Here is a 23,324-nt window from a genome sequence, read left to right as displayed (position 1 = left end):
CCCTTCCTCACGCTGTATTGCTACAATCATGCTGCAGAGAAGACTTAACAGTTGTTTCAGAGGCAAAAGACACAGGAAAAAAAATTGGATACTAGGAATGTTATGTCATACAATCTGCAGCTGCCTTCCTTCAAATTAACATGTACACTGATAATGAGCTTAGTTTGTTACACATTGATTTCCTTCACTCCTGGCAATGATTGCTAGCAAATGAGGCTATAAAAATTAGTAGAAATGAATTATAGTAACGATGGAGAAGATCCTGAAATAATCCAGTCTAGTTTTTGCACAATTTTTCGATGGACACAGTTTCATATACAACACCTTTTTAATTGAATGTATTTACATGTATGGGAGTTTCATGACACTTATGTCCTTGGTCTTTATTATATGCTAAAAGATAAGTTATTCTTTAAATTGTTCAATTACAACAATTAGTTTAGAATTTTCTAAGTCTTTGTCATGTGCCAGTGCAACAGATGATTTTAAAACATTAAATTATGCTTAAGACTTGTAAAAAAGTTTAATGCTAAGCACAGTCAATTTTCTGAAGAGGTGTTGATTAGAAGTAGCAGAAGTAGGAAGCTTAGGCAAACCCTCTCTAGTACAAAATTTAAAAATATTACTTGTTGACAAAGCAATTAAAACCCTCTCCAGTCTGATTGCGTGGCCTTGTGGTTAACACCATGAGCAGAATTTGAGTATTTTATGCTCATGTCAAGAAAAAAATTGAAGTTCTGCCAAAACAGAAACATCTCCCCACTGCAGGAAGGCAGTACACTACTTTCTGAACTGTCACACACACAACTATCAACATGCATCCTCTCTGCATCACCTGATATTTCCAGCTAAAATCCAGCATAGGTTTCTGTGCCATAAGCTTTCACGAGTAACACGGAAACATGATTAAACCCATCACAATAATAGTGAAACACAAAACTTGCATATAACATTGCCATGAAACACTACTTATGCTGTTCACCATTATACACCTCTATTCATCTGTTAGTAAATTAAGCCAGTACTTTGTCCATGAATGCAAAAATTTTTATTAACTAATGAAGTTTAATGGATGTTTACATGCATCAGACTGACAAAATTTTTGTGGTTTCCAAAACAGAAAAATAAGCCTCAAAATGTGAAAAGTGACATTTATGAAATTAGGTGAAGACAACACCACTCACAGACAATTTGTGAGTCAAAATAGTTTTAAGAATAAATAGTCAATTCCATTTCCCTACTCCTTCCTCCTCAACTGTCACCATTTCCAGGTATGGTGTGACTGTACATACTGTCCCTTTTCAGTTCAGAAAATACTCTCATATAATCTATTTTTAAAAAAAAATTATTAAAGTAGAAGTCCAGTGAATTGTTATAGGTTACAGTGAAAAATTATTGGAATTTAAATCAGTGTAAAACACAAGAACAATGTATTGTGGAAAGTTTCTATCACAAACAAGTCTAAATACATCACATAAAATCAACCTGCAACTTTCTGTTCATGGGTTTTTCGAAACCCATGTAAGAACTCCTTGCTTAGACTTAAAAATTTGGGGAGAGCAGTGGGGAGCCACAGAAAAGAACATTAAAAAGCCATTTCAAAAACAACTACAAATGTATGGACATCCTAGAACTACTCCATAGGATTAGGGATTCACAAGCAAAACTGAATTCTAGGTAGAAATTGGTAGAGATCTCAGCAGCATGTATCATCTGACTGTAATGTCTCTCAACTATTTTACATTCTAGATCATCTCACAAGGATATCATTCTCCTAAGCAGTGCCAACAATGCCTGGAGTATTAAACCTTCTTAGGTTAATGACAAATGCTGCAACAACAGATTACCTCAATTCCTCAATTTCAAGCATTTACCTGAACTCAGAACTATTTACAGAAGTACTTAAATCTTTATACAGATTACATACACAGAGACCATTTTTTTTTCCTGAAGTACCTCAAAATCAGAAATTATCAGCACATTTTCCCCTTCCCTTTAAACACAATGTGAAGTATCATTTCCTTCATGTTCAAATACCTAGTCAAAAACAAAAAGAACACTCTAAGGTCACCGAATTTACTGCCACTGCATGACTCCAGAAGCTAGAAAAAAAATTCACAGTGAAGGGCCAATTACACAGATATTACACAGCTGTGTAGGTGGAATAAGAGACAGCTAAACTGAAGAATGCAAGAATGGAGTACATGATTTTAAGGAAAATAAGGCAGACCTATCTTTTTCTCTTATCCTCCTCACTTGGAAAGAAGTTTAAAACTTAAATTTAAGCTCAGGGCTATTGGACACAAAATTGCTAAAGCTCCCAGGAGCATACTTCTGAATTTTATAATGCTGGTATTCTCTGCTTCCCACTAACCTTGCCAGAGAGATTACTACATAACAATCTGTTGCTCCCATCAGATTTAAAAACACCAACTGAAATCACTAAAAACCCAGAACAAGAATTCACTCAAAATGCTATGACACACTTAAATGTCCCATGCAATACATAAGTCTTATTCTAAAGTATTCAGACAAATTTATTGCCAACAATTTAAATCTCTGGCCATATGACCTGATTTCATGCAAACGAGCTCCTATTTATCAGCATAAAGCAGACATGGGACAGTCTAGGCATACCTAATCCCTATTAGTATTTTCTCAAGAACTTTGAGAACTTTAAATAAAACTGTTGAATACAAGAACATTACCAAACATGTTGTCCAAGGTACTAAAATACCACTTTGGCCAAAACACACAGATAAATTAACCGTATTCACCACGTTATTTTTTTTAATTCCTAAGGCTGTGGCACTGCCACCACTGTAACAATGTCCACTGCACAAGTGGTGACACCAAAGCAGGACTTAAAATGGACTGGTGTGTGCTGTTTTGATAACACATTTATTAATGTTACAGACCATTTGAACAAATGCCCTTCTGTTGAACTGTTGCTGCAGATGAATCTATAATCCAGATCTTTAAAATAATGACAAGCCCAGAGCAGTCGTGCAGCTGGGTGGATGTTCCACAGACTGCCAATCTTCCCTCTGACAGCAGACCCATTTGTCACCTTCTGTGCACAGCACAGCAAAGTTTTTATTTGCGTGCTGTCCATCTTAAAATGGGAGCAAGTTATAGTATTCAGCTAAAATTCATCTAAATCATTCATAATTTAGCATTCATCTAAACTTGCCATCAAATCCTCTTACGTTTGCCAACCATGTTAGAAGAAATATGAGGAAAACCCATGGATGGTCACTCATCCAAAATGTGACAAGATGTCCTATTTCCAGAATAGCTGTCAAAATCACATATTACATACATATATATGTATGTTTGTTAAGTCACTTTATGTGATGTTTAACTGATTTACCTGTGATTTTTACACAAAACAAAGAGCTCATTCTTACACAAGCCTAAAGTTGAATGCATGGCTTTAAAACTATACATTATCATTATTAATAGTTAAAAATTAGGCATAAGCTTTGCAATCTTAATTACTTCAGTTGGAAGAATGGTCACAGATTAGTTTCATTTCTTTAACTGTTTCAGTACTTCAGTAGTGGAAAAAATGCATTATGTCAGGATAAATGGAAGTTTTTCCCAACATTTACAAAATTTTCTCACGTTGGTGTAATGACTAGATTTAACAATGGCATATTAATTACATCAGAGAAGGTGAGAATGTGCTTTCTGTTCTTAAACTGGGGAGAAAAGCATGAAAGCAAAACAGCAGACACACTTTTAAGGTCAAGAGTCATGATGTCAAGCATACAGGAGCAGCAAGTTCTCTTTACCAGATCTAAACAGCACTTTGACATCCACACCTGCTGGGGATAAGGTTCACTACTGAGATACAAATCGGCCCACTCTCTTGGAGGAAAAACAAACTAACAAAAAATCCACAAAAACTCCCACATATCGCCATGTCCATACCAATTTCACAGCAGGAATCCAGGGACACAAGTCCTTCACTTATGAGAGGCAACCCTAAAATTTCACATTCTCTGTTGTAGAACAATGTAGGAAAACTTCAAAGAAGGTGGATGACAGCATAACTCTTTCATGTGTATCCTACTGCTTCACTGTTAAAATGCAAAAATAAAACTCAGATTTTTTCTGAGGCCAATGAACTGTCCACATGATATATTGTTAAGGTCATTAGTAGTCTCATTGAAACCTGTTCTGAAATATTTGCAATATTCTAAATATTCTGACATATTTGCATTGCAAGGATGATTGTTGTTGCACAGAATTGAATGTATCTGAGACCAACCAAGGCAGGGGAACAATTATTTAATGTCTCAATATGAAATATTAATGGATTAAAAACAAACAAACCCCAGAATTTTCAGTCTCCTGTAAATGCCAGCTGGTTTTCTGTTGGTTGTTGTTGTTTATTTATTCATTGGGTGACTTCAGCAGTAGTGAAGGGGCAGTAGTTTTGTTCTAAGCTAATACAATATGCTTTTCTGGGGGCGACAAGGCTGGTGAGGGGCTTGGAACACAAGCCCTGTGAGGAACAACTGTGGGAGCTGGGCTTGTTTAGCCTGGAGAAAAGGAGACTCAGGGGTGACCTTATCACTCTACAACTCCCAGAAAGGTGGGTGCAGTCAGGTGAGGGTTCGTCTCTTTTTCCAGGCAGCAGCTGACAGAACAAGAGGACAAAGTCTCAACCTAGCCAAGGGAAATATAGGTTGGATATGAGGAAAAAAATTTTTACAGAAAGAGTGAAAAAGTACTGGAATTTTCTGCCTGGGAAGATGGTGGAGTTGCCATACCTGGATGTGTTTAAAAAAAACCTGGATGTGGCACTTGGTGCCATGGTTTAATTAAGGTGTTAATGCATGGGTTGGACTCGATAATCTTGAAGGTCTCTTCCAACTTTACAATTCTGTGATTCTGTATGTGTCTGATTCTAACAGTTTCTTACTTAGAAGTTTTAAAGGAGAATCTGAAATTCTGCTCAAGGTGCAGATGTAGACAGGACCGGCAGAAAACCACCAGACTGCCTGTTCATCTTTTTTAATGTGGACTTGGACATCTCCCAGAGTAGCTTATTACTTTTCTCTGGTGTTTTGAGGAAGTTTAACTTTGAAAGAGCTGGCTGCTGTTAGAGAGAATTTTCACTCACTTCAGCTGTCTGTTGGAAGGAAATAACTCGTTATTGTCTCCAGTCATAGTCTCATGCCAGGAGACTCTCTGAAGAGCCTACTCCAGGGGTTCCCAATTAAAATCAACACCGAAGAGTTTACTAGTGTATGATCATTTTCTTTTGGGAGAACTCTCTCCTTGTGCCCTTGCATATCCTCTCTTGTGTAATGCACCATGCACTAATATATCTTGAGAGCTTTGTGCCCTGCCTCTAGCAACTGTACAGAAATAATTTATACAGGTCTCTTACCACTAACAACCCCCATGCAATTTCACATGTCCTTTACTTTAAAAATAATTATCAAGCAAAATGAGCCAAATAGGTTTTATATAGGAAAGAAGTCAAACCATGATACCATATCCTTCAAATAAAGAAAACAATATAAAAGTCAAAGAAATGCCCTTTCCCTTTCCTCTTCCCTAATCAAATAAATCAGGAAGCCAACTACCATCACTTGATGGATGTCCCATTAAGCAAATGTAACACTACATTTTTTCCCTTGCAATTACAAGATCAGCTACCTAGATACAGAAGTGTTAAATAAAAATAGGTAGAACTACACCTACCAACTGAATTTACCTTGTAATTTGGTTCTACACTGTTTCGTATTCCAAGACTGATGTCAGAATTCTTCCTTTTGAAGTGGTCTTTTGTGCACCACAGATCATTTGAAAACTTTAAAACCAGTTAGCTGCAGGCCTTTACATTCACCAAATTAGTGTTCAAGAGTAATACATAATTTAGAAGTAAAATATTTTATATTATAGGACATATATATAATGTATATATATATACACGCATAATGAAAAAGTGTGAGAACACAATATGTGTAGGTTTTCTGCCAAGCACATCAACAATACACATAACACCTGTTAGCTGTTCCAGCTGCATGTTAAAACTTTACTGTCTGAAAATTCAAATACAATTAAGGCTAACCACTCAAACCTAAAGCCCAGCTCCCAATACCCATTACACATACAACAGAATACTAACACTTTAACTAGACCTTACATTAAAAAAAGGGGTTTTTTTTAAGGAAAAAAAAAAAAAAAAAGAAAACGTTTAAAAATTTTTCCATCAGAAAAGTGCAAATACAAGAAATTTTGAAAGTGGATAAAAAGTATGTCTACACAATAGGGTGGTGAAGGACAGGGAAAGAATTCACACACAAACCTTGTGGTAAATTCAAGGTAACTACCTTGCTTTACTTTGGACTTGTTAGCTCTCCTGAAATGAACTGTTACTCAGTGAAGGACACAAGCATGGATAATGGCATTTACACTCAGCAGGATTAGCCTGGGCCCTGTGATACACACATCTACCCAATAAAGTTGAAAATGCTTTACCCATCACACATTAGACATGCTCCAGCACCTCAATGTCCTTTTTGTAGTGAGAGACCCAAAATTTAGCAGAGAATTCCAGGAATGGCCTTACCAGTTCTGAGTACAAGGTGACAATCACTGCTGATCCAGACCAGAATGCCATTTGCCTTCTTGGAACTTGGATCATTACATTTTCCCCATGTTTCAATTCTATACTTTCTCAGCTGCTTAGGGTATTTTAACTATTAAATTTGTTAATTTTTTTAGAGCTTTGAAATTCACTCAGCAAAATGATAATTTGAAACTAATCAAGTTAAATACAAGGCTTTATTAAAAGCACTCAGAAACACCTAATAATACTAATAATTTTATCTTTAAGTCACTATGTCAAGCTCAGGTCACATAACAGCGATTCAGATGCTTGGGGGAAAAAATGAAGTGACAACTTCTTTCCATCCTTTAGTGGGCAAATAACTGCACTACGATTATCACACATCATACCGGTCTGTACAGAAATGCCAGCATTGAAAGGATCTGTATTGGCATTCTACAAATATAATATGACAGATCCCATTTCCCCATATGTACTTTATATACAAACAGTGTTTCTAACTGAACAACCCCATTATAATGAGGATATCCTTTTATGTATGTATATATTTGCTTTTTTAATTTTCCCCAGTTCTAATCACAGAATCTGCTGAGTTGGAAGGGACTCACAAGGATCATCAAGTCCAGTTGGTTAAAATGCAACATTTGTATTTAGTTACATTGTGCAATGACAAATTTAGAAAAGAGACATGAAAAATCCATTTTTCTGCTGCATGAACAACTTTATGCTTTGATGACATAAAATGATCACGTTTAGTTTTATACCCTACATCTCAGAAACACAATCTTTTATATAGTATAAAAGAGCACATCACAAGTCAATATCAGCAATGAAATCATGCTACTTTAGAAAATCTAGGCTGTTATTAACCCAAGTTTTCTATATGTGTGGTCATTGTCAACTCTACAAGTTGTAAACAGGACCCAGTGTCATTAATATGTGGAAAAAAACCTCAGAAATATTACTGACACTTTAGATGCAGAAAGTACTGCATGGCTTCAATGCTTCTCTAAGCTTCCACTTCTAATCACAATTACAAATCCAGTTATGACATCAATGTGAGCCCTTCCAAAGGGAATGGAAGAACAGTAAATCCCAATGGATATAAGAATTCTGCAGTAAGGATGATGTAATTTATAAAAATAGACAACCTCTGACAGAAGCTGCAAGTTGAGTAAATAACACACTGCATGTCATTAATTTTGCATTAGCTTGCCAGTAGTAATTACTAAAAGGATGATGAACTAACAATTTCACTTTGCTTTGGATACTATACAAGTTATAGCATTGTTCATATATTAATAATAATACAAAAGTTAATACATAACTTGAAACAGTAACAATCCCTTACAGCACGGATAAAGAAAGGAAGCTGTGAGGCTAAAAGGTGGTGTTTTGCTAGAACACACAGAACACAGGGACGGGAGTTAGTTATTCCCATTGTAACATTACCAGTGGATGCTCTCATGAAGAAACATCCAACTTCCATTAAAAAAATGGTTACCATGAGCTGCCCAAATCATCTCAAGCATTTTGCATTTCGGGTAAAATTATTCCACAATTTTTGTAGTGTCGCACTTCAAAATGCATCTAACATGTATAACACAGTCACACTCTCCAGGAATTAATGTTACTGGATGTGTTCAAATATACAGACTATGTCTATCTATTTAGTATTTTGTATTACTTCCCATTACAATATGCACACCAAGCTCAACTGCAATCATGAGCATATCATCATCATGGAATAATAAAAGCAGTTGCTTTTGAAATTACACACTGGATTTTGTAGATGAAGAAAATCAACTTAAATATACTTCCTGTTAAAAGGACACTTGAACTTGGCAGTGTTCAGAACTAACACCTTTCTTTTATTAATGGAACAATCAATATATTGTATATTATTTTCAACATGAACACTAGAAATATTAAATAAATTATTTTATGCTGCTTTGTTATTAATAGAGAAAATATGTTTGGGGAAACAAGCATGCATTATTTATACTACCATGTTTAAAACTTTGCATACCATGCCACTTCTCATCAGCAATACTCTGCAAATTTAGGTGTGTACATAATTATGTTTTTCTGCTGACAGTACTTAAATTAATTTGTGTCATAACCAGGAACAGAGTTCAGTTCAACTTTTATTTAAAAATAAATAAAGCAACCTTCTTGCTTTAATTTTGCCTACGCCACGAAGAAGAACCTTCTCAGCTTCCTTCCCCTTCACATTTTTCCTCTGTCTGGGGAAAATCAGTTACCAGCAAGTTCCAAAACTGAATCTATTTAAATAAGTCCAGGTACCATAACTTATATGAGTCTCTAAAGCCAAAACCCTTGAACATCCTGTGCTCCAAACATTTCTGACAACCTAGTGCATTTGTTCCCACTTGTTTCTCTGGGCACGATTTTCTTTGTAAATACTTGCAACATTTCTAAGGTCAAGGATGCTTAAAAAATTGTTTTTCCCCCCAACCTCTACACACCCTTTACACCTTTTCACAAAGTCAAGCTTTCATTGTGTCTATCCCACTTTCTTGCCCATTGTCCCATCAAATAATTTTTATAGATGTGGTTCTTTCTTCCTGAAAGCATGCTTTTCTTATTGTTCATGTGAATACTCATGACTGAGTCTGCTGTTTGTGTTTTGTTTTATTAAGTGGTCTTGTATGAGAATGGAAGTTCTATGCATTTGTAAAAATCATCAGGAGCATTAAAAGCTGCAGCTATTTACAGGTTTGAAAGATTTGACAGTGTTCCTTTAAACAGATTTATTGTAGACTAGGTGTCTAGCAACTGTTTCTACTGATTCAAACTAATTTAAAAGAAGTGAAATTCCACAAGACAACTAAGTGTGCTATGACACTGACATCAATTTACTATGTAAAATACAATGCACTAATATGAATGCAGTTTATCAAGCTGCATCACAATACTGCAAAGCCCACACTGTTGAAAAACAAGCACATGTGAGGTATTTCATGATCAGGATCATATGGAGTGTGGTCCATGGAAGGACATGCAGCAACTTGTATTTTACAACATAAGCAAACATGCAGAGAAGCAATGCTATTTAGCTGGGTTTTAACGTTAAAGATCATCCCAAATTATAGTGGACTTCTGTAACAAAGGGCTAAAATTGAATTCACTTCTTGGATTATCATCTACTGTGTTAACAACCAGAAAACAATGCTTGTTATCTTATAAACTTCCAAATCATTTCAGCAGCCACACACTGAATAAAGGAAAACAGCCAGGGTTTTGTATCAAATTCAGGCAGAAAGAAAAAAAAAAAAAAAAGGCTTTTTTTAAAAATCCTTCCTAAATGTAGCAATACTATGTACAACAGTTTTATTATGTCATTTTGCAGACAAAAGAAAGGTAAAGGCAAACTTGTTTTCTAAAACAAAACAATCTGAACATAAATTTTCAGTCCAGGTATTTTAGATTCTTGGCAGACAATGGGAATCCAAACCTTTTCAGGGAAAAAAAGGCTACTTTGCCAGTGCTTTGCACTATTAGTTTTAAAAGAAGATAGGGGCAGGAAGAAATTTTTCTACAATTTGCTACTAAGTGACTAGGCTCTTATCCTTTTCTAAAGATAGCACACACACACACAAAAAAAAAGCTAGAAAAAACTCTCACGCTTATTTTTTCAGGGAATCATGGCTGCAGATCAGATTTGACTCAGCAACATTAGACATGGCACAATCTCCAGCCCTCCTCTCATTCACATTTTCAGTCAACTCCTTCAAATAAAATCCAGAAGGAATACTTGTCTGCCCTAAACACATCTGACAGTGCTCCACAGCAGTGTGTGAGGATAAAATTGTTACATGCCTGTAACCGGGGTGGAAGCTGGGGTTATCGATGGCTCGGTGCCCACCGCTCATTTCTTTCCAACACCGGATAAAGGGATTGTCACCCCACGTGAATCTCAAGCTGAATGGGATAAGGAAGGCTACCAAAGGCAGAGAGCCCTTTTGCAGCGATTTCAGCAGCTGGCTGACAATGCACTAGCAGCAAATTTCATAAGCCTGTTAACTAATTCAAATCTAGAGAGATTTGCACAGAGTAAAACACCACACACCATCTTTCTGTTCAGGGCTATCAGCAGGTGCTTCAGTATAATTCTTACAGGCCTACCTGCATCTCATTAAATACACCCCAGTAAGAGTTGATACTTTGCCTTTAGCAAAGTAAAGACTACACTACAGACTAGTAAAAGCCTACATCTCAGTTTACAAACCAAGCCTAGAGAGACACAGACTATCTCAAACCAGGCAGTTACAAATTACACCGCTTGTAATCTCTATGCCACTAAAGAACAGCTCCTTATTTTGGACAAAGTGATTTTTCCTTTATGAGTTTGTGTCAATTTATGCCAAATATTCCCTACATTACATACAGAATAGCCAGCTCAGCAGCACTGAGACCGAGCACTACTAATTCTTCACAGATGCATTGAAGCAGCCACAAGTTTACTGGCAGTAAGATATTACAAGACAGTCTATCCCTTATTAAAATCATTCTGTAGGTGACTACTCACTTTTAAAGTATTTTTTTAAAAAACAAAACAACAAACAACAGTCTAAAGCAGAAGTAAAACCATGTAGATTCTCAGGAGAATGGGTTCACAGATGTTTCAGTCAAATCATTCTAAACAAAATCTTTGCACCAAAAATATAATGTAACCTTAAGTACAGCTACACACAGAAAGAAAATCCACATTCAGAAGTTAAAATCCTATTTCTGCTATTAAGTATGGGGGCATTAACACTAATTTACTTAAAGATGTTTCTGACACATGAGAAGCACAAGCAAACATTTGCTAGATTCAATTGAGAGCAGCTCAAACTTATCAGCCTTGGTTTTTTGGTTTTTTTTTTCCCAAAAAAGAAGTGATCAATTTTACCAAACTATAAAGGTGGTAAAAAAAAGGGTGTAATTTTATCTGTGTGGTAAAACACATTCATTTCATTTCCATATGCAACAAAGTTTCTATTTTTCTTACCCTAGAAACCACCAACACTTGTTCTAAAAGTAGCAAGCCTAAGTACCGATACTCAGCGTTAGATTTCACTTCAAATGATCTTTCAAACATTAGGGTAAGTTATAAAATACTACGAAGTCTTTCAAATCCCTACCATAATGTGAGAAGTACATTATCAGTTTTAAACATAGTGTTTTAGTGACCAGAGGTTACTTAGGATCATGCCACTGGAAAACTGGGGTGCACTGATCTGAAGGTAAGGAACTGGGGTCCTAAAAGAAGTACTACACATTTTGAAGGAAGACAGCATTTCAGCCCAGAAATGGGCTGAATATTTCTGGTCTATGATACCAGAAATATATTGAAATTTGACCTAAGTTTTAGATAAATGAATTTAACAATGTGACACAGGAGGAACTTTTTAAAATGAACACATTTCCTGATTAAAAAAAAAAAAATGCCAGGAGAATTGACCAAAGCAATGTTTGAAGAAAGGGAGAATTTCTAACCTAAAAAAAATTACAGTTTCAATTTGTTTTCAGCTCTATCACAAGAGATTTCTCAAACATAAAAGTGAGGACATTCAACAATTTGATAATACACATTCTTATCAAACAGTGTATCTGATGGATGCTGAGAATTTATTTTGGCATTGACAAGTGCAACTGCAAATGCCACTTAAGTTCAAAAGATGCCACTCGGATCTTCAGATCACTTTGAGTGCATTTGAGGTCTGATATCAGGAAAAACTTCCATATTTTGTTTGGTTTGGTACCATTCCAAAATACTTGACTTATTTGGGCACTTTCTTCTCCCTAGTTTGGCAAAGCTGTGTTTCAGATAATGGCCATTCAGACATATTTTGCCAAGAAAATCCAGCCTTTTTACACTGAGTCAGTAGAAACCATCAGAATGGAAGACAAGCAAGAAACACCATAGCAAAGACTTTTTTAGTTTCATTACTGCTCATCCTGTCACACTCCACTTCCCCCTTTTACTGACATACAGGTACTAAACAATGACAGGGGGCCAATTTTTTAAGTCAAAATCAAAGATTAAGTCCTCTGAGTCATGAAGGAGATACTTGAGTAAAGCGTCTGCCAAACACTAAGTATTTTATATAGACCCTTTGTTTATAGTTCTAATTTCCTAAACATCACAGGATGCCAAAGCAAGGAAGGTCAGTCAAGCTGGGCAAGAGACATCGCACTGTCAGTAAATTTCACCATCACACAGGTATTTCTAGATCACAGTGAGATTGCTGAACTATCAAAGCAAAGGCTAGAAGGCAATTTTAGTCATAATGTCGCATCAGTATTATGGCATCACACTGTAAACCCGCAAGTAAATTGTTAGTGGACCATACACAGTAAGTTACAATACCTGAGGTTTAGTGCATTCCTGTGAGCCAAAATGAAATGAATGCCATATAGGAGGAAAGGAAAAGATGAACATTATCAGACATGCCATAGTACATTCCACCACTATGAAGATAATGTTAAAATCATGTTAATGAGGGTCCACCATCCCATATAAGTTGGCTCTACTGCAGAAAGCCATGCTGCAACTGAGAGCACTGCTTTTCATTTTTAATTCTTGAAAAGCACACCATGCATCTGCATTTCGCTCTATGCTTTTATGCTACAGAAAACTTTCTTCAGAAAATACTGTTTGAACCTTCTGAAGAAAAGCATTCAGAGTCTACTGCAAATAAAGCATAATTATTTATCAACAACGGAAATAATAATTCTACATGCTAACTCTATGGATTATGGGTAAGAAAATTACACATTGTGAAGATTTTGAGGATACTATGAAAGCAGCTTTATTTAAGTTTCATATACGTAACACCTAAACTAGTACACATGCACATGGAAGAGCAAATTTGAAAAAAAATTCTATCATATTAATCCTTTTTCAATTTAATTGAATTTAATTCTTCAATTTTTTAAAAAAATGTAAAAAGTAGAAACAAAGATGACAACCTGACAGATGCTGACCAAAGAATGATACACAACAAGTCCACAAGATATGTGCTATGTCTTGAATTCCTATGTGTTTCCAAAAAAATTCTGCTTTTATTCAGTCAATTTTTCAAGAAATTAAGACCAATAAAATGAGGTCAATGGACAAAAAATAGGAAGGGCAAAAAGACAATGCAGCCTGTAACATGTATGGTTAAAGCAATAGAAGTAACATTGCTAGTGGAAGTGAATGAGGGAATAATGTCTATAAGATCACCAAATACTGTAAAAATAGGAGGAAATGGACCAGCATGAAGAGTCACTAAATGCAGTTCATACATTTTAAAATTCATTTGAGCTTATTTGACTCTATTTGCCTTGATAAAAATAATAAAGCCAGACATAAGCATTATATTACACTTGGAAAAGCAACATTTTACTGCAATTATTATAAATTTTACAGTTTATTTGGCAATCTCTTCCATCTTAATGTGAAATCTCACTTGCAATGGATTTCCCAGCACATACACAAAACCATTATGAACTTGTACAACAGAATAGCACAGGATGGACTTTTGCTTTTAGTACCAGTTAAGCTTACAAAAACTCATCAGGCACACCTAAAGTGAAATTTATACAACAGGCAAGGACCTATGAATGCAAACGGCACTGTGTAATCTAAATATTGCCCTTCTAGTATTGGGCACAAATCACACTACCACTGTTTGCTAAGCACAACACACACATCTAAATAATAAGAACAAAAGTAATTCTTTCTGTAATTCCTACAAAGTACGACCCCTCTTTTTCTTTTTTTTTTTTTCCAAATACAGGCCAGTAAAATGTTTTATTTTCAAACTAAGTCAACTGGCTCAATTCACCTTAAATCTAGAGGCAATTAAAACTGTGCTGAAAATTGAACCATTAAAAGCTGTTGTATAAACAAAACCAAATTGTTGGCATAAAATGTAATTATTCGAGTCATGAGGAAAAGCCTGTATAATTAACAGATGTAATCAAACATCTACACACTTACAGACACACACTGAATATACAGTGAACTGGCAAACAAGTCAAGGAATAAAGGGTAAGGAAAGAAAAATTGAAAAAGCTAATAACTGCATTGTACCAATTATGGCATTTTAAAATCACCAGAACTCTCATCCTGCAAATTTATATGTATACGGCTTACAATGTACAAAATTCAGCCCATGGAACTCAATGAGATTAAATATGCACAAAGTCATTTATGCCCATGCCTTTATGGTTCTACCAGATTTAGAGCTTAAACAAATAAATGAGAGGCAAAGACAAACAGCTTTTTCCGTATTTTGCTCACAGTTGTAATCAACACAAAACCAATATATTAATCTAATAGAGCTTTTCTCAGTTTAAAAGCCATATAAAATATTTCATAGAAAAAATTTTAACTATTAGTTTATTTTCATCTCCAGTGAAAGTCTGGAAACATATAGACTCCCTCCCTCAACCCCTAAAGCAATCAAGTAAAATGACTAAATTATTTCCTCCTTCATGGGCCAACAATATAGCTCACTAAAATCCAAGTATAAAGGGTAAATACCATCAGAAGTTAATTTCAATTTTACATTTCAGTTCTCGATTCCAAAAAGAAATGACAGATTTAACCCAATTTGGCATACTGCAACACAGCACAGTCCTTTTCAGGCAACACCTGTTATCACATATGTGAATGAGTGCTTCACTAACTGACCTTTTAACACAGTACACTGAACTAATTCTACTGTAACTTAATAGAAAAGGAAATGAGAACAGAATTTCCTTAACTATTTCCCATAATGATTGGAACATTAAAAAATAATACATGACATTCACAGTCATAAGAAACGTACTTTCACCTCTGAACTAAGATGCAAGCTGCACACATGTTCACGTACTGATGGAGCCACATTCACAGTGATCTTGAAGGGAAACCTCCCCACAGAAGCACACTTGAAAGATACCAGCAAGTTTAGCCATTCTCCCCGTGTTTTAGTAGTTTTCCTGTTCATGTCTTTCTGTGAAACATAAATACAGACAGCTTACCGTATGGTAGCCTCTAGGTAGAGGTGGCTTCCCCACAGGATAAGGGTCAACGGTATCAATAATTGTTTGTCGCTCCCCTTTCTGGTTGATTTTCCTAAATCTTCTTCGAGATTGCCTGTGAGATGCTTGACGTTGGAAATATTCCTCATTTTCTTCCATGTAATCAACCTACAACAGATGCAAGAGAGTGTCTCTTTCCCCGCAAGAGAGAAAACTGTTCCCTCTTGTTTGAAAAAAGAAGAAATCCTATTTTCAAAAAGCAGCAGCCAGATTTGAGTTTGCTGGGTTTTCAGCACTAAGTGTGAAATCACTACTATAAAAGAAATAGAAGAACATTAGTATGAAAAGGATCACAGAATATGATCACTTGTCAAAAATGACAGAAGAAAAGTTCTCCCTTCTTCACCCCTTACTTACACTTGCAGAAATACAAACATTTCACCAATCAATACATTCCAGAAAGAAAACTGGTACAAAAGAACACTTGCCTGTTTCCCTATTGAGATCTATTCAGAATCATGGCAAAAGCGTCACTCTTCAGGCAGGACTGGTTTTATTTTATTTCTTTATTATTTCAAATATTTTGAAGGCATAAAAGGATTTCTAACAGACTGGATTTGTGCATTAAAAAAAAAAAACCACTTCAAAACAACAACAGGGAGAATAAAAAATACCTACTAGGTATATCCCAGTATAAAATTAGTCTTCTCAGTTTCCCTGTCTACAGAGTTTGAAGACTACTTTACTATACAACAGTATGCTGCCATGAAAATATTTGAACTAATAATTCTGGTTTTCCCAGAAGAGAATGATCTTTTTGCAGTAATTTGGCTGAAAATCAACATCTCTTCTGTGTTTACCCTAACTAATAGAAACCTTACTCGAGTTATTTGAGACTAACAAGGAAATGAATAAAAGAATCACAGCTTCCAGCACTGTCTACATAGGGGGATTCAGTTAATTTCTGCTATTCAATTCCATCCCTCAGGATGAGAGATGAGGCACCTCACAAGGTCCCTGCACATTTTTCAACAAGGAAATGTTAAGACAAAATACTCCTATGAATTTGCAGCTTATCCATGTCAGAAGCGTCACACATCAGTCACCCCGAGTGACAAAGCACAGCTTTCAGTGCACTAACTCAAATGCATGAGCACAGTCCCTGGCTCACCAGAAGAGCAAGCAGTGTTTACCCCTCTGCAGGGAGGATCTGTTTCACATCTGACACCTTCACACTCACACCCTGCTACACCTCTTGTGTGCCCAAACAACTCTGGGGATAGGATTCTTTTTATTCAAAATACAATTACTCCTTTGAGAGCCTGAGTGAAGTGTTCAATTTCATCTTTCCAGAACTGTAGAGGTTACATTTTCTGGCAAACACTTGCCTCTGACCTAACATTATCCATCAGCCAAAAAATTTCTTGTTGTTTAGTCATCTCCTTTCCCAATACCTATCTTTATACCACTCTTCCTTATAACTTAAAAAGAAATGCATGTGGAACAGGCAGACATTTACACAGGTACAACCAGTGAAATTGTGTACTTCTAGAAAACAAAACTGGAACAACAAACTGTTTTCCAAATGGTCAGATGTGAGTTACACAAACTGGTAATAAACAAGCACAATCCTAAAGTAATAAAACATTTTCCCGAGGTTCCACAGGTTTTACAGAAACTGTTACTTTTGAGGGGAAAAATGGTCAGTATCACAGTCTATATTTAAGCTATCTATATGGCTTAGATAACTGTCATGCCTGTATTATGAACTGATCTGTATCTCTGTGACAGAGAAAAAAAAAGTAGCCCACCAATTCTGCATTTGGTCAGATGATGTGCCCTGAGGTACCAACTAAAACTTTTAAGCCTGTGAACCCTCAGAGACAATGTTCTGCCACTGGACTACAGCAGATGCTGCCAACAAAATACCCTCACCTTCACCCAGGAAGGTTGACAGAATTTTAAAACATTCAAATTTATTCTTAAAAACCTGAGACGGTTGAGATTAAATTTAACTCAAACATTAATTACTTCAACTAACCTGAGCTTAATACTTTAATGCATCTATGTTTACCAATAATAATAATAATAAAGCTGTTTAAAAAAAACCAAAAACCACAAACTAATCTGCCAGCACAAGAAAACTTTAGTTTTACAAGAAATCTGAAAAAGTAAATGTAAGAACAATAAAAATTATAGGTATGACATCCTATATTTATTAAAAGATCATGTGGAAACCAGAAAATCGCAAGTCTCATTGGAAGCTGAAGTGTTACCAAAACTGGTCTGTAAAATTTGAAAGCAACTGACTGAAAATGTTCTTACCACAATCATTTCAGATGGCTCTAAAACAATGCATTCACACCCACGTCGGAAGCTGCCGGCAGAACGCTTGCCAAAACTGAAAACCAAAAAATATTTCAGTTAGAAAAGAAATAAAAGCTATAACAGAATTCATAAGCATTTTAAATCTTAGCCAGCTATTGTAAAGCAGAGAAAAAACATACATACCTGTGCGCGGTACAAGTTTCATGCATATGTCCTTTGACAATTAACTGCGAGCCAAGGACACTGAGAGCTGTGTATTTTGTATTCACATATTTCCCTAAGAGTATTTGCTAAATAAGTCTATTTAGACCCAAACAAGGGTCAATCAAGAGCTGTCTACTGAAGAGACACAGTTGATTCTGAACTGCATTAGAGAGTTTGATCTAGTATCTTCTGGCATTACAGTATTAAGTTACCTAAGCTATCTGCATTTCTTTAACAAAAGCTAACTGGCACACCAAAGAAAGAATTAAAAGACTGATCAACTTCAGTTAGAGCTCTTTTCGACTTAAAATGAATTAATAAGGAAGAAAAGTGTATTCCCAAATTAAACAGATGAAGACAAAAGGTTGTTCTGCCCTTTCACGAGGCATTCTCATCATAGTAGAATAATTAAACATTATACTATTTTGATCCCTGTAAGAAAAAAGTAAAAGGTTTTTTGTTTTGGTTTTTGGAGTGCCCATATTAGATGTATTTGTGCACCTGCAGGCTTCACTGCAAAGAATCCTCAAAGTGCAGATGTAAAGGTGGAGAGCAGAGAACCAGTACATGATTCAGAGAAATCCAGGACTTCTACAGTTAGATCCTTAATCATACACCATCAGAGTGGAAGAAAGGCAGCCAGCTAAAGTTTGTATCGGGGGTGTGTAATTCTTCCTCTGGGTATGAATGCCAGGTCAATGCCAGACCCTTCCCATCGCAGACTGGAGGGCAGGACAGACACCAAAATGCCTGCAACTTCAGGACTCCTCTAAGTTTGCTGTAACCAATCCACCCTAAAATAGCTGAGAGCCAATATAACTATTTGGCCTTTTCCTTTCTTCCACTTGGCACTGCGCAACAGACTTGGGAAACGAAACCTTCCTGTCCGAAGTACCCAGGGCAACACCTTGGAAAACAAACCAAACTCAACAAAACTGCAACATCTGAATTTTAACCAATGCAGGCATGTGGCAACACACTGAAACTTCAGTGTTTGTGAAAGGCAACTGTTTTAAGCTTTATTTCCTAACTCACCAACTGCAGTTCACACATCATTCGGAGCAGTCTATCTAGCCGGTTCATATCTATGCTCCTGTCCCGCCTGGCCATCAGTAAAAATGAACAATTTAACTGCTACCCCAAAGGCTAATCTCTTGACAACAGCACATTTATAGGCTCAAAAAGAAGGCAGTCAGATATTGAAAAGAAATGCCAGCTGTGCTTATTCATCAAAATAATAATCGCATTTAATGGTACATGGGACTTTTACAATAGAAAAAATTTTCCAGAATACTAGGCCTCTTGAAAAGAAATATTCAATAAAGAAGTCTCTGAACAAAATGCTTATTTTCCTGGAGGCAAACACATGCCTCATCCTACAGTCCAGCAACAAAACACAGGGTTCTTTACTCTACAATACCATCTTGAATTTTATACAATTTCAACTACTCTTAAAGACACCAGAAAATGAAGTCATTATACTGAATCATTAAACTGTTTTACAAGTGTCAAAACTTATTTTCTTGGCCAATAGTCTGATTCATACCACAGTTTTTCCTTAGAAACAGAAATGAGTAGTAAAGAAAGGAGAAAGTAAATCAACTCATTGGTTGAAAACTGAAAATGCAAAAGATGGTGATTAATAAGTCAACTTATTTGATAGTCTAGTTGGAAGCACACAGAAATATTCTCTTCCCACTTAGAAAACACATATTGCTGTATTTTTGCTAACCCATTTTTGTAGCCTCGGAGCAAGCACTCATTTCAACAAAAAATGTATATACACTTTTCAACTCCACCTTTTTTCCTCCTCTATTGCTGTCTGTAAGTATCAACTTTAAACTTCTGTCTGTTGCTAATCACTGCTGACATGCCAAAGTTTCAAGCATTAGCAAACACAATACAAACAAAAAGCTGTGTTTTGGATGTGCTTTTCTATTCCTGAATAACTTGTTTAGATTTCACCTTTTAGCACCAGAGAACAAGTAGTCAACATACTAAGACAGAATGCATGAATTCAGTTACTATAAAGAAAATTCTAGATTTCTGCCTCCAAATAACACACTGGTTTTCACAGCAAATAACTACACCATTCCTGGACTATTCAGACTCCTATGACAGCACGAAATTTATCAGAGCAGACAGTGCATCACATGTATATATTATCTTTGACCAAAGATCACAAGGCACTTCAGGCTGTAAACAAACTCTCTAAACTTTGTCAAGTGCTGTAAGAAAGAAGACAAGTAAATCAAGGCACAAGGAAGTTAAATGACCTTTCAAGCATTGCAGTTCTCAGATGGCCACTCCAGCTAAACCTCCTGACTTCCAAACACTGGTGAAAATTCATCACCAGTGAGGAATTCACATAATCAGTGAAAATTAGGGAACTTTCTTGTTACTGTCCACTACATCTGGGCACTTCAGAATTGTCCATCTCCAGCTGAGGTAGAACATCCATCACAACAGTGCACACCACCTCTTGCAGGACCACACTTGAACACAGGTTTTTTGTTTGATGTGCAGCTCTGAGAAATAACTGGCATCTTAGGGTACTGCTAATCCTGCTGTTTCAATTCATAAGACTGACATCAAAGTCAGTAAGTTGTATCTGAATTAATTTACCAGAGTTTCCCACAGGAGCAAAAATAAAAGATGAACAAAGAAGTAGTTCAGTGGCAGTCTTCTCCAAAATGCCTTAGCTGCAGTAACTTGCCACTCAGTAGAGGAAGGCATCAAACAAACTCAATTTAATTGAAAACATGTTCATTTGAAACATTAGCCTGCAACAAGAAGCAGCAAATACCCAACATGTGATACAGTCTGTTTACTGAGCTGATAAAAAAGTCCAAAATGTAAAACCTTGTATAGAATTCTTTATTACAAGAATGTGAGGCACTGGAACAGGTTGCCCAGAGAACATGTGGATGCGCTATCCCTCAAATTGTTCAAGACCAGGCTGGATGGGGCTCTTGAGCGACCTGGTCCAGTGAAAGGTATCTATGCCCATGGCAGGGGATTGAGAATTATCTTATCTTTCAGGTCCTTTCCAACCCAAGCCACTCTCTGAAATACCAGCAGAAGAACTTCACATAAGGGACCAGGAGCAGGCATGTAAACTGGCTTGTGGGATGTTAGGTATCACACACAAACAGTACCACGCAAATAAAGTGGAAGGGCTGATTGATTATCTTCTTAATATCAGCTCTACTTCAGTAACTTTGACTGAAGAATATTCTTTACAAAATTCTGATGCCAGACTTTCCATCAAAAGTGAGTTTGACTACCCAGATTTCTCACAAAATAGTCAACCTAAGTACTTGCTAGCTAAAGCACAATGCAGAGAGCCTTTATCAGCACGTTTCAATAGATCAGGGATTTGACAAATTTACTTCTTCCCTTGCTGTAGGGTGAGATAAGCCTGTGCATATAGAGAACTTAAGCTTAAACCCCATTTTTGTTTTTAAAATGCAGTAGAGAATTTTACATTATATACACTTCACATGTGGTTCTATCATATCATTCCATTTAAATCAAAATTGTCTTATTGAGCCTTATTAATTTCAACTCTTAAATATAGTTTGTTTGCAACTATTAAGGCAACATTAAATCTGAAAGAATCACCGCTTTGCAACTATTTTCTCTAAATTGGTGATGTGCATAAGAGAATTTCACCAAAGGAAGATAAGGCAGTTTAAAGGTATCCTTGCAATTGTATCTGTCAATATGGAACACAGAGGTTATAACAGTAATTTAGAAAGCCAGAAGGGCTGCCTGGTCAGGATATTGCTGCCTCACCTAAATTCCCCAGAGAACCTTGCTTTGCAGCAACTTTTCCAACACTTTTCTTCCCTACTACCACACAAGCTCTGACTTGACATTCCCCAAGTATTAAGCTTCACAGATGCTCTCCTCAGTACCTGTCCTAGAGATAATTTCACTTCTGGAGTCCTTTTCTATCAGAGTACTTGTATTCACATAGGGATACCTAAATTAAATTAGGTTTACATTCACATCATGAGTGCATGATGTGAATATAAACCTAATTTAATTTAAAAAAAATAACAACAACACCAACTACCCCTTCCCCAAAAAAAAGAACAGAACAAAACAAAAGAAACAAAAAGCCCCAACGCAAACAACTACATAAATATATATAAAAATATTATTTACAGGAATCCACTGTATAGTGGACAGCCAGGTATTTTCCCTAAGAAATTTCTCCCTAACTATACCTTTAAACTCCCTAACTATTCCTTTAAACAACTGACAAAAGTATAATTTCCCAATTGACTATTCAAAAGCGTTATTTCAAAAAAAAGTCATTAGTATTTAAAAAACCACTTTCTTTCTCACCATGTACTAAAAGCAGGTATTTTAACCCATGTAAGTAGTTTACAATTTCATTTGCATTTTAATGCATTCTTAAATTGAATTTACACTGATCAGAGATGACAGTTCCCCTATCCATAAATGTATCTTACTACACACGTTTCTCAGCTTACAACTTGCTATACTGAAAACATACATAGCTGGCTAAAGAACAGAGGTGTCAGTTTTCAGGTTTCATGCTTGTTAACAGAAGACAAGTTTTAAATTAAAGATTTTGATGTTTCCCAAGTTTACATTCTCAGTGTTCATTAAAAAAACTCTTCACTATTATGAAACTACAGTAGTTTACATGTGCCTATGGCTAACAAACAACAACAGAATAATTTAGGACCACTATCTGCATTTATTCCTCTTCAAATTTAATAGATTTAGTAATAAAACAAAACAACAAAGTACTTCAATTAAATGAAACATCTAAAGCCACAAGCAACACATGCATTTTTATAAGCACTTACACACAGAGACAGCCAAAAACTTGCAGGTATTGAGGTGACTTGTTCTGTTCTCTCTCTTATCATCATGACATTGGAGGACAAGGCAGTTTTCTCCAGACATGACCCATCCATTTCCCCAGGTCCCCAGACATCCTCACACACACTCACACAGATGCTCTGTTCAAAGCTCGCAGGAGAGGCAGCAGCTACTGAAGAGGGAATGTTTCTCTATCAGCATTCAGCCCTGTACCCTCACCCTGGGCCTCCACATTCCTGTTTTCACGTCAACCCAGCTCCCAAATGGAAAGTTATTTCTCAGCACTGGAATGTAAATGCATTCATCAAAAGTG

At 36.1% G+C, this 23,324-nt stretch overlaps 1 protein-coding gene across 3 annotated transcripts in view; it reads right to left on the bottom strand.

Annotated features, from left to right (window-relative positions):
• Nucleotides 1-23,324, bottom strand: part of RAPGEF2 (Rap guanine nucleotide exchange factor 2) — a 127,489-nt gene that overhangs the window by 71,272 nt on the left and 32,893 nt on the right. For all 3 annotated transcript variants that reach the window (XM_041427894.1, XM_041427895.1, XM_041427896.1), the window contains exons 4-5: nucleotides 17,942-18,017; nucleotides 15,617-15,784 (exon numbers count right to left, since the gene is read on the bottom strand). In XM_041427894.1, the coding sequence (XP_041283828.1) occupies nucleotides 15,617-15,784; nucleotides 17,942-18,017 (244 nt within the window). The remainder of the gene's footprint in view (nucleotides 1-15,616; nucleotides 15,785-17,941; nucleotides 18,018-23,324) is intronic.

Source organism: Onychostruthus taczanowskii, unplaced genomic scaffold (genome assembly GCF_017590055.1).
Source record: "Onychostruthus taczanowskii isolate IOZ18803 unplaced genomic scaffold, ASM1759005v1 scaffold12, whole genome shotgun sequence".
Taxonomy (NCBI): Eukaryota; Metazoa; Chordata; class Aves; order Passeriformes; family Passeridae; genus Onychostruthus; species Onychostruthus taczanowskii.
This window is presented reverse-complemented; position numbering and strand designations above follow the sequence as displayed.